The sequence below is a fragment of the Corella eumyota genome, chromosome 2 (genome assembly GCF_963082875.1).
Source record: "Corella eumyota chromosome 2, kaCorEumy4.1, whole genome shotgun sequence".
NCBI lineage: Eukaryota > Metazoa > Chordata > Ascidiacea > Phlebobranchia > Corellidae > Corella > Corella eumyota.
In genome coordinates, this window is record NC_137491.1 from 929826 (window position 1) to 947063 (window position 17238).

At 29.3% G+C, this 17238-nt stretch overlaps 3 protein-coding genes across 3 annotated transcripts; all 3 read left to right on the plus strand.

Moving 5' to 3' along the window:
* The first annotated feature begins 231 nt into the window (after positions 1–231).
* LOC145742937 (deoxyribonuclease-1-like) lies at positions 232–4706 on the plus strand. The gene is made up of 7 exons (XM_082560783.1): positions 232–456; positions 1522–1694; positions 2054–2157; positions 2239–2351; positions 3675–3829; positions 3930–4020; positions 4153–4706. The coding sequence occupies exons 1-7, from the start codon at positions 259–261 to the stop codon at positions 4198–4200; spliced, it is 882 nt and encodes a 293-aa protein (XP_082416909.1). The 5' UTR covers positions 232–258; the 3' UTR covers positions 4201–4706.
* Positions 4707–8057: 3351 nt separating this feature from the next.
* On the plus strand, positions 8058–8783 carry LOC145743538 (uncharacterized). The gene is made up of 2 exons (XM_082561525.1): positions 8058–8337; positions 8479–8783. The coding sequence occupies exons 1-2, from the start codon at positions 8151–8153 to the stop codon at positions 8637–8639; spliced, it is 348 nt and encodes a 115-aa protein (XP_082417651.1). The 5' UTR covers positions 8058–8150; the 3' UTR covers positions 8640–8783.
* Positions 8784–13828: 5045 nt separating this feature from the next.
* On the plus strand, positions 13829–14932 carry LOC145744135 (uncharacterized). Its single transcript, XM_082562248.1, has 3 exons — positions 13829–13832; positions 14231–14500; positions 14665–14932. The coding sequence occupies exons 1-3, from the start codon at positions 13829–13831 to the stop codon at positions 14814–14816; spliced, it is 426 nt and encodes a 141-aa protein (XP_082418374.1). The 3' UTR covers positions 14817–14932.
* Positions 14933–17238: the final 2306 nt, after the last annotated feature.

The following is a 17238-nucleotide window of genomic DNA, read 5'->3' on the forward strand; positions in this document are numbered from 1 at the left end:
TCAAAAGCATTAGATATAGTTGTATAAAGCTATAAATATACTAATAAAAATATTTTTAACTATTTTGGGTTGATTCATTAAAGTGAACAAATGGTTTTGATTCATCTAAAATACATCAACTTTTTCATTTTAATTGAATGTGTGTTTAACAAAACAAAATAACAACAATTTTGGAGGTTTTAGAATTAAAAAATAACGAAATAAAACTTAAACAAATTTTTTTTAGCTTTCAAGAGTTTGTAGATTAAAAATAATAAAATGAAACTCTCACTGCTAAGCGTTTTGCTTCTTCACCTTGTGACGTCATCATCATCTACGTCAGAACCAGTGACGTCATGTTGTCCAGAGACGAGCGTAGTAGCGACCGAGGACTCGCTCCTGATTAGTTCTTTTAACATCCAGGTTTTTGGTCAGAGTAAAGTAGGGAAGGAGAATGTAGTTGAGGTGTTAGTGAAGGTGAATAAAGGTTAAGTAATAAATATGTTAATATAAAGCAATATTAAATAAATACATATTTGCTATATTACTTTACCACGTCAGAACATTTAAGTTTATTCAATATAATTGTTGCCGTTTAGTTTATAATGCTACTCTAGTTTGTTGAATATAAACTGCTTTAATTGTGACGTCATAACTCCCAAAGCGCTACAAGTTTTAGTTCGTTATTAAAGGTCTTAAATGTGAATAATGTGGCATTGGTGCGGCTCGAACTCGAAACCTTTCGATGTGTTTAAGCTATCTGTAAACGCAGGGCTTAAAGGTTAATAACGTGGCATTGGTGTGGCTCGAATCCGTAACCTTTTGGTGGGTTTAAGCTATTTGTTAAAGTTGGGCTCAAGGGCGAATAGTGTGGCATTGGTGCGACTCGAACCCGAAACCTTTTGGTGTGTTTAAGCTATCCGTAAACACTAGGCTCAGGGGCAAATAGTGTGGCATTGGGTGGCTCGAACTCGAAACCTTTTGGTGTGTTTAAGCTATCCGTAAACACTAGGTTCAAGGGCAAATAGTGTGGCATTGGTGCGGCTCGAACCCGAAACATTTTGGTGTGTTTAAGCTATTTGTAAACGCCGGGCTTAAGGGCGAATAGTGTGGCATTGGTGCGACTCGAACCCGAAACCTTTTTGGTGTGTTTAAGCTATCCGTAAACACTAGGCTCAAGGGCAAATAGTGTGGCATTGGTGTGGCTCGAACTCGAAACCTTTTGGTGTGTTTAAGCTATCAGTAAAAACTGGGCTTAAGAACAAATAGTGTGGCATTGGTGCGACTCGAACCCGAAACCTTCTGGTGTGTTTAAGCTAACCGTAAATGCCGGGCTCATATGTAAATAATGTGGCATTGGTGCGGCTCGAACCCGAAACTTTTTTGGTGTGTTTTAGCTATCCGTAAACGCTAGGCTTAAGGGCGAATAGTGTGGCATTGGTGTGGGTCGAACCCGTGATCTTTTAGCTTATAATCCAATGCCATAACCAGTATACCACACTAGCTGACTTAATTTATCCTAAATCTAGTAAATATTTTTAGATTTTATCTCGATATGATTTGATCATGATCCAGGAGATTAGGGATTCTAAGAAGACAGCTTTTCCACGTTTAATTGAAATGTTAAACGAAGCTACAAATGATTCGTTCGAGTTTGAAACTGGGAAAAGGGTTGGAAGGACTTCGTCTAAGGAACAATATGGTTTTGTGTATAGGTGAGGTCGTAGGTTCAAATCTCGTCTCATACTATTTTTTAAAATTTTTTTATTGTTTATAAATTTAGTAGTTTGTATATTTTTTTAATTAACAACGTTTTACTGGTTTATTAATTTAGGTTTTAAGTTTAATTCCGACTAATGGCATTTTTTTAAATTGTTTTATAAATATTAAGCGTTTGGTTTTATTTTAACTTTAGACATCTTGTAGCATCCTTAAGTTAGAATAAAATAGAAGTTTTAGGTTTGATTCCGACTACCATCATGTTGTAGCATCTTAATTTAAAAACGACATCTCTAGGTTAAACGTAACAAAGGTTCTTTTTTTTCGTTTTTATATAATTTTAATCTAAATTTAGAACGTCGAAACTGGAAGTACGTAACATGTACCAATTCTCAGATGATTACGAAGTCTTTGAACGAGAGCCTCTAGTGGTCAGATTTCGTAGGATCGATAACTTAGGTAACTTATTTATTTAATGTTTTTTCTAAATTTGTGTGATTATTTCCAACAATTTTTATGAATATTTTACAACCGCTACAGGGCGGCAAAGAGAGTTCACATTTATTCCACTGCACGCTAAACCCTCGGATGCCGTCGCTGAAATGAATCATTTGATCCCAGTTTACGAAGAATCAACCAGATATTATGGCCCAGTAAGTTAACTTAAGTATTAGTCGTTTAAGCTTAATATATTTATTGGACTTGTCATATTGTGTGTGTTTAAAAAAACTTTTTCTTTTTTCTGTACTTAAAATAAAATGGATTTAGCGATTTAACAATTAAACCCATTGCTAGGATAGCCTTAACATAGGCCACCAAGTTTATAGGTCACCACAAATGTTAAGATATTTTTTCAACCCTGTCTTTTGATTTTGTGATAGATTGTTACGGTTGGTTATGGAATGGGAGGCCTCCCACTAAGTTTTGGGAGGCCCTCCATTCCAGTCTCTATATTGAATGGAGGAGTGTTTGCTTTTTTTATAAGTCCTCTCAAGTTTAACATAGATCCGCCGACCGTGGCTATAACTGTACTGGCATTTTCCCATTTGAGATTTAGGGCTGAAAACTTTAGGGTAGTTTGCTCAAGGTTTTTAGTTTGCTTAGTTTTTTAGTTTTTTTTGCTGATTTGGTTTGCGTGCGCTGTTAGTGTTGTGACGTCATAAGTAGTTAAGTTATAGTTAGATTGGCTAAGTGTGGTTGTATTAGGTTTACTTATTAAAATCTTAAGACCTCATTTTATTTCTTTATATCTAGTTTTTTTAATTGTTTTGTGACGTCACTTGTGTTGACGTCATACTTTTATAAACTATGTTAGCAATAATGTGTTGTCAGATAGTTTTAAGATGTGTAACAATATGTTTAAATGTGAAGGTATAAAGGTTATAACTTATATTTTAGGTATGTTTAGGTTTATATAATTAAGCCTAAGATTATATAATATAGTTAATAATTGTGTATTATAGTTTAGGTTTATGCATAAGATTAAGCTGTAAATAATGAATAATAATAATAACTGGTTTAAATGTGTTAGTAAACCGTTAAAAGTAAATCATACTTAAGCTAGGCTTAACTACAGAAGCTTAAACTTTAGTTTGAGGCAATTATCGTGTTTTAAATAAGCGCTGGTTTTACTAAAAACGTTTTTTTCGCTTAAATTTGCTTTAGGAGTAATTACTTATTTACTGATGTTAAATTGTTAACTCTAGCAACTATTTAAACTTAATCTTTACTATGTTAAGTTACATTGGTTTTAATTAAATAAAAATAATTTTTAGTTAGTTTATTTGTTAAAATTTTGTTTATAAATTAACCCGTAAATCATATTTAGTTTAATTAAAATTTAATTAATTTTATTTATTAATTATTTGTTTATTGTCATCATACAAAGTAAATTGTGACGTCATAAAGTCCTAAATACATTGTTAAGTTAACAATTATAATTTTAATTATTACGTCATAATGTTCCTCTATTCTAGGACGCGATTATTGCGGGCGACTTTAACGCGGATTGTACCTACGTATGTAAATCATGTTGGGATGACGTCACTCTTAGGTCAGACAATCGATTTAAATGGTTGATTGCTGATGACGTAGACACGACCACCTACAACACTGATTGTGCTTACGACAGGTTCGTTTGTTTCACTATTGTGACGTCATATAAAATTTGTATTCGTATGTTAATACATAACGTGTTATAACTAAACAAAGTTAATTATTACGTCATACAGAATTATTTTGGCGGGAAAATCTCTCCAGGAAAACTCTTGTTGTGCTACCGTGTTTAGATTCGATCTCGAATATAATTTAGATGTAGAATTGGTAAGTGTGACGTCATAATATCAATCATTGCATCATTGTGGTAACCTACAACTGTTGCTAATATAACTATGACGTCATAATATTAAAGTGATTTTGTTTTAGATTTTATTGTAACAAAATAACTTTTTTTAGACAAAAGAAGTTAGCGATCATTATCCGGTTCAGTTTACCATTCCGTGACGTCATAATAAGCATAAGTGTACGTCACAAATAAGATTCACCGAACTAACTTTTAGTGTAACAATGTTTGTATTTGTTTTGACATTTAATTATTTGATTTTAGGATGTTTATATAAATTTAAATTGTTGTATATTTGTTGTTTTGAAATGACGTCATAATACACAGTTTTTTGGATTAATTTTTCTCTGCGTTGACATATTTTTGTTTATCCTTAATGTTGAAAGGTTGACTTTTTGACCTAAACATAGAGTAACTTCAATTACCCAGTCTTAAGTTGAGTTTATCAGTTTGAAATATTTGCTTACCAAAGATGTATATTGATTTTAGAGGTCAAAATGGTGACATGATAGCGGTGGGAATCGAACCCAGAACTTTACTTCTTCAAAATGTGTCTATCACACCATTAACTTTTTGATAGATGGTTGTAATGTTATATTGTAATACCAGATTTTCAGGCAAATTTTAAACAATATTTTTCTCAGGTTGTTGATATAAATAAAGCTGAATCGTTGGGAATTCGGGTTTTTTTAAAGCAAAGTGTTGATGTGTATAGCAATATGTTTATAATTATTGGTCTAAATATTTGATTTAAGAATTTTGGGTATTTAAAAAGGTGAATGCGTTTGAAATGTTAAGTTATCATTAATCAACTAAAAAGAGAATTAAAATTAGAATTAAAAAAATTGAAAAAAATTTAGATGGCATATTTTTAAATAAGAATCTAACCTTGATGTGCATATTATTTCTGCAATTTACTTTCGTCGTGACGTCATAGTCAACTACGTCATCAGCGATGACGTCATGTTGTTTTTGGGTCCACAACCTGATTTATTGTTGATAAAAGAGCTAAAAACCCAAACTTTTGAAGGAGCTAAAATAAGAAACCAGGAGGCGGTTCAAATCCTGCTTAAAATATTTTTTTTTATTAAAAAATTAAAGATAAATGAAATTCGATTTCTACTTCTTTTATGTTATTAAATCCCTGAGTAGGGCTTTAATAAAAACTTCTACCAAGCTCAAAGAAAAAAACGACAAGTTAATAAAGGGTAATATACAAAGTTAAAGGTTAACTTACAAACACAAACGAAGTTATTTAAAGTCAAATATTTTTTTCAATTGTTGTTATATAACAATGTTAATTATTACGTCATTATTACGTCATACAGAATTATTTTGGCGAAAAATTCTCTCCAGGAAAATTTTTGTTGTGCTTCGGTGTTTCGATCTCAAATATAATTTGGATCCAGAATTGGTGAATGTGACGTCATAGTTCATTGTGTCGATTGGCAAATCGTGTTATTTTCCAAAGAATGACGTCATATTTTCGAAAATCAATTTTTTTGGAAATTCTACGAAATTCAAATTTTCCGGATTAAAAACAACATAGTTAATCTAGCGTAACCTTTTTTAATTGTGACGTAACAATTCCCGTGTATTTCTTAAATAAAAAAATTTTTAGTGATTGATGAGTTTGTAGAATTGTGACGTCACTGTTAAATTGTTGAAAACAATGGATTCTGTTGGGTTGAAAAAATATTTTAATTGTTACAAAACAATAAACAAACAAACAACTATAACAATCGAAAATTTAATTTAAAAGTCGATATTTATTTTATTATCTCAAAATTTCAAAATATCGATAACTTAAAATCTTATTTTAAGAACACAGCCGTAAGTGACCATTACCCGGTCAAGTTTTAAGTTTTGTGACGTCATAATAGGCATGCATGTGATGTCACAGATAAGATTATGAAAGAACAAACGTGTTAAGTTGATTAGTTTGATGTTTTATGTTTTTTGTTGAATAATTAATTTGATTTTTCCGATAATTGCGAAGCCATCTTGTCGAAAATAAATTTATTTTTATTTGCGGTTTAAACTTTTAAAAGTTTAATTAAATTTAATAAAGTTTTTACATGTAGAAAACCACAAACAAAACTTATTATTTTGTTAAGTAAAATCTTACTAAGATCTATTTTAAAAATATTTGCAGTTGTTTTTTAAATTATTTAATTAAAAATAATATTTTAGAAATAATAATAAAAAAATCAATATTTTTACATCAACAAATATGATAAAAATTGTGTATTGTGATTAACACTATGTTATTGTTAATAATAAATGAGGGTTATGACGTAATAGATGATAATGTTTTGTTTAAAAATGATAAATAATTTTATTGGTCTACCAGGGGTTGTATTTTAATTAATTTCAAGATATTATTTTGTAATTAATGTCAACTTAATCAGTTTAATTAAATAATATGCGTTAATTTTTAATTAGATTTCAAAGTTTGTGATTTTTTAAATCAGTAAATTTTCCTATTTTTAAGTTTTTTTTAAATTTAAATATTTCACGTTTTTACGCAACATTTACACTTCAATGATTAAACAAAGCAAATTATGACGTCATCGTGAACACGAAATTTTTAACCAAAACAAGCCGTGTTTGCTCGAGCATGTCCTAAATTTAACGTTTTTTATTTTTGTTGTTTTTATAAAAATAAATTTAAAATTTTGTTTTAAAATTTGACCGGCAAATTTTGACCCGAAAGACGTCGAGATATTTGTAGACTATGACGTCATATAAATTCTTGAAAAATTTAAAAAAGTTTTCTACGTAAAGGAGAAAATTATTTTTAAATGATTTGCATTTTTTAATTTTTAATTAATTTAAAATTAATTTTTTTATTGTTGTCCTTTTTAGGTTTCGAATATATTTAAAAATAAATTTGGCTTCGGGCGATGGTAATTCAAAAATATATAAATAATTTGTAATTAATAATTAAACTAATTAATATTTTAAAGTTTGTTTTATATTTGTGTTTTCATTTCTTTAGTTTTAATTAAATTTTAAAAACAATGCGAAATTTAAAACCTTTTTCAATTTTTTCATTTTTACAAAATTTGATCTGTTTTTGTTTAATTAAAAGCTTTAAAATAGTCTTTTAAATTGACAGGTTCATGTTTATGCGCGCATAAATAGCCGCTGTGACGTCATAAAACACGTCGTTTATCCATTTTTAATGAAACTTGTTTTTATATTGGTCACGTGGTTCACATTTTTTCGTTTTTTTTTCGTGAGTTTTGTATAAAAAGAAGAAAAAATCGTGAAAATCACATTTTCAAAAACAAGTTTGGCTAGATTTAACATTTAAACAAAAAAATAAGTTTTTAAAATTAATTTAGTTTTTAATTAATTATTTCAAGTTTTAAAATTTTTTTTAAATATTTAATTTTGCTATCAAGTATTTATTAAAAATTTACGGCTAGTTTTTAGGATTATTTGATTAAGAAAATATAATTTTATTTTAAGCTTTTATTTTAAGCTGGACATGTAAAATTTTATTTAATATCGGTTTAAATTAATGATTTAAATTCTGTAATATTCGATTTAGAGAAAGGGCATCGTGTAATATTAGCTGTTTAATATCTTGTTTAAAATATTTAGGGAAAATGTTTTATTTATATGGAAATATTGGTTACAAAATATACAAACATTAAATTAAATGTGAAACGAATATGAGTAAGCAGGCTTAAGTTAAATTAAATGTCAGAAATTGTTTTTTTCATTTTTAAAACTTTTTATAGATCAAATTTAAAAGTCGAATTGTAAATTAACAAAATGTTATCTATATATAATGGAGCTATGTAGGTGATATATATATATTAAGTATGCCCGATATATAGGCTTACAAATTAAATAAAAACAAATTAAATGAAAGCCAGTTTTGATGCGCGGGTAAATTATGTAGACAAATATTAGTTGAGAGTTGCGATTACAACAATTGAAATGCTGACTGTAAGGCAGGTCTATGAGCTAGTATTGTTAAACTTATTATAAACAAAAAAATTGAAAATATATTAAGTTTTAATTTTTAGTTATTTAAAAGTTTTCAACAATTTTACAGAAATTTTTTAAAATTCAAAAAAAAAAATCAAACATAAAAATGGCAAAACTGGTTTCAATATTAATGGTGTTAACCATCACAATGACCATTATTACGTTGGTTCGACCAGCACCGCGATACCGACATTACTTGTTTTATAAACGAGGTTTGCAAACAATTTGTCCGTCGATGTGTCATCACTGTAGCGGGGTCCTGCTTGGAGCAAGAAAACGTCGCGATACTGGAGGTAGGTGGATCGAATCCCGGTAGAAGCATTTTTTTTTTAATTTTTTATTTTTAATTAATTTTAGTTAAATTACAAAAAGTATAATTTTTTCTTTAAAAATTTAATTCAAATTTTTTAATTAATTTTCAATTATTTTTTTAGTTGAAAATATGAGTTCATTTTCCGATGTTTTTGATTCCCGCGAAAAAAATCAAGACAATGACGACTATGACGTCATACCCGAACAATTAAATTATTTCCAGAAGCGAAGTATCAGAGTCTGGACTATGTGCATGAATTGTCGAGGAATTTGCTTAATTTAAAAAAATTATTTATTTATTTTTGTTTGTATTTATATGTCGTAAAATTTATTTATTTTGTTTAAAAATGTTTCAAAAAAAGCGATCACCAGATATTTGTGTTTTATTTTTAATTTGCACATTTCGCTAAAATTTTCTAAAATAAAAATTTTCGCTGAATTGATTTTTTCTGTATTTAAATTATCGCGCTGAGTTAAAAACATGTTTATTTCTTAACTGTGACATCACAGCTGTCATTGATTCGTCACTATTACTTGATTGATGACGCCAGAAGTTCAATTTTTGTCGAAAACGAAATATTTTTAAAGTAAAAACATGTTTATTGTCGATAGTTAAACGAAATAAAATGTCGCAAACCAGGGGTTGTGACGTAATAATCCCTGTTTGTTGTTTTAACAAAGATCTAATTACAAGAATGTTGCAGGGATTTTGCCTCCGCTGCACGTAACTTGAAATCGTTTAAAATCTGTCAATTAGGGTTAAAAATAATTGTGCAATTTTAAATAATTAATTTTATTTTAACAATTTTTAAAAAATAATTTTATTTTAACACAGGTTAAATGTAAGCAAACGCAACCCATTTGTTTATCTAGTCTTATTTCTTAATTTTTAAATTTTTTAACAAGTAAAATTAGATATTTTTATAGCTCTTTGGCACCCTCCACCGCCGATATCTATAAAAAATATTTGACGCTAGGTTTTAGTATTGAGCATTAAAACTTTACCTTTCTAGTTGTACCGTATGTTTAAATGTTGTTGAAAACACAAATAAACTAACGTTGAGTTCGATAAAACAATGCATGTTTGTCAAGCTCATAAAAATAAAGAGAAGGGTTGTTGACATAACAAGGAATGCGACCGTATCGTAGTTGGGTTTATGACGTAATGTTAACAAACGTGTGTTGGATCAAAAGCAAAGCTATGAATGTTGCCAGCAATGTACATAAAGGTCGCGTGATAAACGCTGTAAATAAACGTTGTCAAAAAGTTGTGATAAAAGTTGTGATAAACGTTGTCATAAAAAATATGTAAATCATAAGTCATGCGTAATAGTTTTTTTAACCTTATTGGCAAAGTGTTATAGGAATATAAATTTGTGAGTTAAATATCAACGTAAATATAAAATACATTAAAAAACATATTTTGAATAAAACAACAAAAATAATAACTAAAAAAATATATTTTTGGGTCTTTTATAAAATCTTTAAATCTTGAACGTGTACTTTAAAAATATTTAAAATTTAAAAATATAATTTTGTTAAAAAAAATTGTAAAGTTGCGATCACGAATAAATGTAGTTGTGGTGCGTGAAGGAAGATGATTTACAAGACTTTGTTTAAAGTAATATAATCCAATAAATACCTTTTTTTAACCTTTTTTTTTCAGCTATGCTGACATAGGGTATTGTGAAACAGAATTATGTAAAGGAGGTGTGTGTAGGGTGTGTCCTGGTGACGAACACAAAACATTTGAGAGACTGTTTCTACTCAGAAAAAAAGCAGACGGAAAAAAGAAGTTTTTCTGATGTTTTTTTACGACCACAAACGAGAAAAAATGGGGTAACATTCTTTCAAAAAAGAAAGTTAGAAAAAGAACGCACACGAAAAAATGAAACAGTTAAAAAAAACTCACACGAAAAGATCCAGTTGAAACGTTTCTTTGGTGCTGTAAAAAAGAGATTTTATCACCAACCTTTTATTTTGTTGAATACTTTTTCTTTGTATGCGCAATTTTTTGATAAATCTTCTAAAACACAATTTATTATTTTTTAATCAACTAATTGATTATTTTTCAAGACAAACTTGTTATTTAAAAATAAATAATTTACATAGTTCCAGTGACGTCACGATATCAAAACAGGCAATATCTTAGTGGCGTCACGACAGTGAGCGAAGAATCTCAATCAAGTTTTTGTTTTGTGACGTTACAGATAAGATGATTTTTCGCCAGTATGTGCGTTTATAAAATTGTCGTAAATTACTTTTTTGTTAGTTGTTAGGTGATACAAATTCTTTATTATTCCTAGACAGATTTTTTTATGTTAACCAAAAAGACATAAAATAAAAACAAAGAAGTAGATTATTTTTAAGCTATTTTTTAAAAATCGAAACCGGTCCCAAAACAAATTTGTTTTAAATGTATAGTAAGAACTTAAAGTTTTAAATGAATTTTTTAGTAAGTTTTAAATAAGTTTAATTATTTTTTTTTTAAACCAGATGACCAGCAAGTTTTGAATAAATTTTACTTTTTTTAGTTATGTTTATCTTTTGACAAGTTTAACATATTTTATTTTACCAACAATGCTTCTTTGAAAAAGTTTTAATATTTTGAGTTCAAAAACGTTTTAATCCATTGGTCCCACCAATAACACCACTATTCAGGGTCTCTTTTAACAAATTGTTATTTTTTATTAGAATATATGACTTTTAAATGTTTGATTTTTAAATGTTCATATATATATTCGATTATTAAAAAGCTTATACCAAAGCTTATATTTTTATTTTTACCCTTTATATTTTTACCCTTTATGTGTTTTTGTTTAATATAATATATTTTAGAACTCCGTTTACACCTTACATGAATTCAGAGTGTTGTTATAGAAAGACCTCGAATTGGCGTTCCCAAATGAAAGTAAATACGTTTCAGTTTACCTTTTCAATACAACGGTTGCTTGGTAAATTTAATTTAAAATTTAGTAGCTCGACTACCCAACACACCTTTTTCCCTTGTGAATGTCGACCTTGCGCAATAAAAAACTTGATAAATGTTACCAGTTACCAGGAAGATAACGTTTTCCCACACGTTAGATACTAAAATATTTTATGCAACCCTAAAAAATATATATTTATATAAAGTTTTAAAAAAACACTACATTGTATTTATCTGTTGTGTTTTAATCTAAATTATTACCTTTTTTGTTGAAACCAAAACTTTGTTAAATTAAAATCCAGGCCTGAATGGATTAAAAAATATGTAAACATTTTTTTATGTTGAATAAAATTGCGCATTAATGATTAAATATAGTCATGCTTGCGCAAGAAAAAAAGGAAGTTCTTGTTACGTGGCTATATAAAGCCTAAACCGATGGCTTAAAAACGCTTCAAAGATGACGTGATGCGTAGGCGAGCATTTACCGAAATCTCTTTTTTCATCAGTGTTAAGGTATATAACTCGTTTTATCATGGGACTAAGCGAATGAAACAGAGCGAAAAATTAACATAGGAACTTTTAACTACATGTTTAGCTGGTATAATCACGTGACTTTACGGACATTGTCGAACTTAGCCGGGTAGCTAAGTTCGTTGTTTAATGCACTTGCGCTTGCACTCTATAGAATCTATAAAGTAACTTTTTAAAAATAGATTTTTTGTTGTTCCTTTGCAAAGTGTTTTTATTTATTTTGTATGTTATAATTTTGTGACCTCGTGTTTTAAAAGTCAATTTTAATGCTTCTTGGGAAAATGCTTGTTTTTTCGGTAATAAAAATATGCACATACAAAATTGATCGTCGAGCCCGAGTCAATGCTTCAAATCCTTTGCGCTTTATAGAGCCCACTAAGTAAGTTCTAAAATAGGTAGTTATAATGTTTTATCAGTTAAAAACTGTTGCTTAGTTTTGGTTAAATAAAACTAGTCGCACAACAGGTCAATCTCTACTAGTCGGACAAACTACTAGTTGCATAATAGGTCAATCTCTACTAGTCGGACAAACTACTAGTTGCATAATAGGTCGATCTCTACTTGTTGCACAACAGGTCAATCTCTACTTGTCGCACAGGTCGATCTCTACTTGTCGCACAACAGGTCGATCTCTACTTGTCGCACAACAGGTCGATCTCTACTTGTCGCACAACAGGCCGATCTCTACTTGTCGCACAACAGGTCAATCTCTACTTGTCGCACAACAGGCCGATCTCTACTAGTCGCACAACAGGCCGATCTCTACTTGTCGCACAACAGGCCGATCTCTACTAGGCGCGCAAACTACTAGTCGCACAACAGGTCGATCTCTACTAGTCGGACAAACTACTAGTCGCACAACAGGTCAATCTCTACTAGTCGCACAACAGGTCAATCTCTACTAGTCGGACAAACTACTAGTCGCACAACAGGTCAATCTCTACTAGTCGGACAAACTACTAGTCGCACAACAGGTCAATCTCTACTAGTCGGACAAACTACTAGTCGCACAACAGGTCAATCTCTACTAGTCGGACAAACTACTAGTTGCATAATAGGTCAATCTCTACTAGTCGGACAAACTACTAGTTGCATAATAAGTCGATCTCTACTTGTTGCACAACAGGTCAATCTCTACTTGTCGCACAGGTCGATCTCTACTTGTCGCACAACAGGTCGATCTCTACTTGTCGCACAACAGGCCGATCTCTACTTGTCGCACAACAGGTCAATCTCTACTTGTCGCACAACAGGCCGATCTCTACTAGTCGCACAACAGGCCGATCTCTACTTGTCGCACAACAGGCCGATCTCTACTAGGCGCGCAAACTACTTGTCGCACAACAGGCCGATCTCTACTTGTCGCACAACAGGCCGATCTCTACTAGTCGCACAACAGGCCGATCTCTACTTGTCGCACAACAGGCCGATCTCTACTAGGCGCGCAAACTACTTGTCGCACAACAGGTCGATCTCTACTTGTCGCGCACCGAGTAAACAAACAGTTTTTGCGGAACAACTTATATTGAATAGGTCGGGTAGATATATAACGCGAAGTTTCTCGGGTGACCTTTTCGCAACATTCAGCACAAATACAAAATTTCACCTTCTTATTTTTATTTCTATTTATTTTTTAATTTGAATTTACCCCCGGCCGTAAAAAGTAACGTTTTTTTTTAATTTAACTTAAAAATTATATTAAAAACAGTATTGCGCAATAGAAATCATAAAATTATTATAAATTAAAGGTCGATAAAACAGTAGATGACATTTGATTTTAGAATACATTTTTTTTGTCAGTAATATTTATTAAAGAATAAGGCATAAGCTCTATAGAGTTTAAGACTTGACAGTGAAGAATTTGTCGTATAAACTTTGTTCGATGACAAGTGATCGAACATAATTCAAAGTCAACATTAGTTTGTGGCATTCCTAGACAAACAAACAGTGGACAACCAAACTATATGCGTACAAGTTTCTACAACAAATTATATTTTAACTGGGAAGTTAATATGGGTAAGCTTTAACAAACTTTATTATCATATGTTATTCTTTTCAAAATTAGTTTAAAGTAAAATTAAATTACGAAAGAAAATAATTGTTTTTTTCCTTTTTTAATTTTATTATTTTTAATTCTTTTTAACCTTCAAAGATATAAAAAACATATACAAAGAATATTTTATATAAAGTTAATATATAAAATACTACAGAAAACAATTAAGTGGCTACCTAGAAACAAATAGAAATAAGATAATGCCGTTAGGATTAAAATAGAGAACGTATTTATAAAATTGCATTTTTCTAGCTAATTTAGGGCATCATATTTTAATCGTTTATAGTTGAGAAAATGATTGAATAATACGTTATTGTGTCAAGTCAATTAAATGTACACTGTCAATACTAAATTCTTTAAGTATATTTACTTAAAAGTGTGTGCAAACACATTTCCCGCCACGAGTATGTGACATCTTTTGACGCAAGCGTGCTTAAACAATACTTGGACAATGTTAACAAAATATTTTTTAAACTTCTTCCAGATACTTTTATTGAATTTGTCGTTTCCCTCTTTGTGCATCTTCAATTATATATCCTTGTGGGCCACCCTGAACGTTATAATGGTCGAGTGCGTTGTTGTTTCGTCTTATCAGGATTCGTTGCTCGCCCTACAAGCGATGTTTGCCCTCGTACGTAAAGTGTTTTGTTGATGATTCTTTATAAATGTTTAACTAAAAATATTACAAAAGCACTCTTGATATCAAATTTATTGTGTTTATAGCTTTAATAATGTAAGACAAATAGGAATTTTGATTACAAAAATATTTTCTTTGAAATTAATAATTTTTTTTAGATTTCAACGAGGAAATATTTCTTTATACTAATCAAGATAGAAGTTATCACCTTACAGAAACTCACTCTTGTGATGATGGTCGAGTCCGACAGTTATATTCAATAGAAAGCTTAACAGCACACCCAACCGGCGATATTTGCAGACGTAAGTGAAATTAAGTATAAACAACTATATGTTTATTTATATTTTTTAATTTTATTTAATTAATCTTTGTTGTGAAATTTATTTTTTAAGAAACGAACGACGAAATATTTCTTCATACCGATCCTGAAAGCAATTATTATACTTCAGGCACAACTCCTTATATGGGTGAGTTTAATGTTGTCCAGTTTTGTTAAACGTTGGTAAGTTTTATGGATAAAAGTTGCTTTAACTGAAAGTTATGTATTTTTTTAGAAACTAATTTTTATGTTTGGGAGGAAAATTTACCGAATAATCATCATGGGACAATTCCATTTAGTGAGTAAAGCACTTCTACTGATTTAGGGATTAAGTTTTACAGATTTTGTTATTTTCTAAAAAAATGATTACAACATTAAAATCTGATTGTTTTTTAGTTGAAGAAAGTTAACAAACTTGCTAATCTCTGTGTTTTGATGATTGTGTTATATCACTGTTACTCTCACAGCATGTAATAAGAGTTTATATGCAAATCATTTATTATTCTTTGTCTATTAGACGATTTCTTAAATGACCATAATTTTAATGGCTCGCGTGTGCCTTTTGCCGATGTGCTGTTGCGAATATTTTTAGTATTTTGAATGCATATTTTTTGTTTGTTCGCAGCCTTTTTTTTTATTAAAAGTTTCGTTTAACATCTGGTCAAATAGTTAAAGTTCATGTCGCTTGTTTACGTGCAATATTTAAAACTTAATATTACAATTTTTCGTCATTAAGTTTAACTTGTTTTTTTTTTTACTTTCTGTACTTTTTTATTCTAAAATCATTCAGTGCCAATAAAATGCAGTTACCACCTCATCTACAAACAAAGTTTGATAGTAATAGACTATTTACCACTTTTGGTCTTTAAATTAACGCTAACTTATAATAAAACTAAAAAAATAACAAGTACAATTTTGATGCAAAAATAATAAACTGTTGTGACAATTGTGTAATGATTAAACACATTTAAACCGGATTAACAGATTTAATTCTATAGTTTTAAAACCGTATTAAAGCATAATCTGCAAGGTATATTAAATAAAAATAATGCCTTAGCAAGATTAGATGTGAAATACATTTTAAATTTTTTAATTTTAAAATTTTTACAAATTCAGTTCTCTTGCGTCACCTACCGGTCGAGACTTTAATGGAAAAATATTTTAATTACACCAGAATTACCAGATCTTAGACAAAAACACTTTATTACATTACGTAAGATTACATTTAATAATATTTAAACCAACAGATAAGTTAACATACTAATAAAACTAATGCAAAGCACATAGCCTATGATGTAATAGTTTAATACGACTATTGCGATTTTTCAATCTTATTGATTGCTTGAATAAATATTGTTTAAATAAAGAAATGTTTAGAGTTCCAAACTTTGTATTTATTTATTTCAAATATATAATTATTTTAAAAGTTCTAATTTTTTATGAACTTGCAAATATTTATTAACACAAGGATATTTATGGTATTGAAAAATATTTTTTATCTCCTAATTTTTTGCAAGCATAAAACTTAAATAGAACAAAGCTTAATAATTATTTATAGTATAAAATATTTATTTTGGGTGGGTGATATATTTGTAAAAAGAATTAAAAAAAAAACAATGCAAAAAAATCCCCGGAAAAATATTTGTAAACACCCGCGTTTTACATGCGCCACTTTTCTTTTTTTGGTTGCCTTCTTCTGCGTGCGTTGAATATAAGGGAAGCAATGGTTACAGCATTCGCTTTTCTATAAGCGGGGTTTTCGTGCGCCTAAGTATACGTGGGTATAGGATTGAACGAAAAAAGAGAGAGAGAGAGAGAAAGAGAAAAAAGTATTAAAATGGTAGTAATATTTTGCAATGAAACAATTACGGCGTTGTATACATGTGGAATAATTGCGCAAAGCTTATTCAAAATGAGGGTGCTAGTTTAACAAGAAAAATATAAATTTAAGAAGAAAAATCTAGTTATTGTATATAATAAAATAAATAAGAAAATTATTTTTCTATTTGATTAAGATTTATATTTTGTGTGAACATAGGTTTGTAGTTTTGTAATTACGACTTAGATGATTATAGTAAATACTTAACAGTGTTTTTTTTACTAAAAAGTTTTGTCTAAGATTAAAACTTTAATTGGTAAATGTTTGTATTGTTTAAAATAGTTAATTTTAGGTCAGTTCCGTTTTAAAGTGATTTATGTGATGGTCGTTTTTAAAAATTAAAACTAACTAGATGACAGTAGAGAGCAAAAGTATTTACAAAAAGCGAGTGTATCAGTGCCAAAAAATTATTTTTTGTACACAAATTTTAATTTTATAATTTAATTTATTAGTTCTTACTATTTTAATTTCAGTAAATTGAATAATAAACAGTTTAGAGCTTTCTTTTCTTCTAGCTATACTTTTATCAAAATT

Coding starts and splice junctions, on each gene's coding strand:
- LOC145742937 (XM_082560783.1), top strand. CDS start 259: ATGAAACTCTCACTGCTAAGCGTTTTGCTTCTTCACCTTGTGACGTCA. Junction 1,695..2,053: donor CAATATGGTTTTGTGTATAG/GTGAGGTCGTAG, acceptor ATCTAAATTTAG/AACGTCGAAACTGGAAGTAC. Junction 3,830..3,929: donor ACTGATTGTGCTTACGACAG/GTTCGTTTGTTT, acceptor TACGTCATACAG/AATTATTTTGGCGGGAAAAT.
- LOC145743538 (XM_082561525.1), top strand. CDS start 8,151: ATGGCAAAACTGGTTTCAATATTAATGGTGTTAACCATCACAATGACC. Junction 8,338..8,478: donor AAAACGTCGCGATACTGGAG/GTAGGTGGATCG, acceptor TTATTTTTTTAG/TTGAAAATATGAGTTCATTT.
- LOC145744135 (XM_082562248.1), top strand. Junction 14,501..14,664: donor TACAAGCGATGTTTGCCCTC/GTACGTAAAGTG, acceptor AATTTTTTTTAG/ATTTCAACGAGGAAATATTT.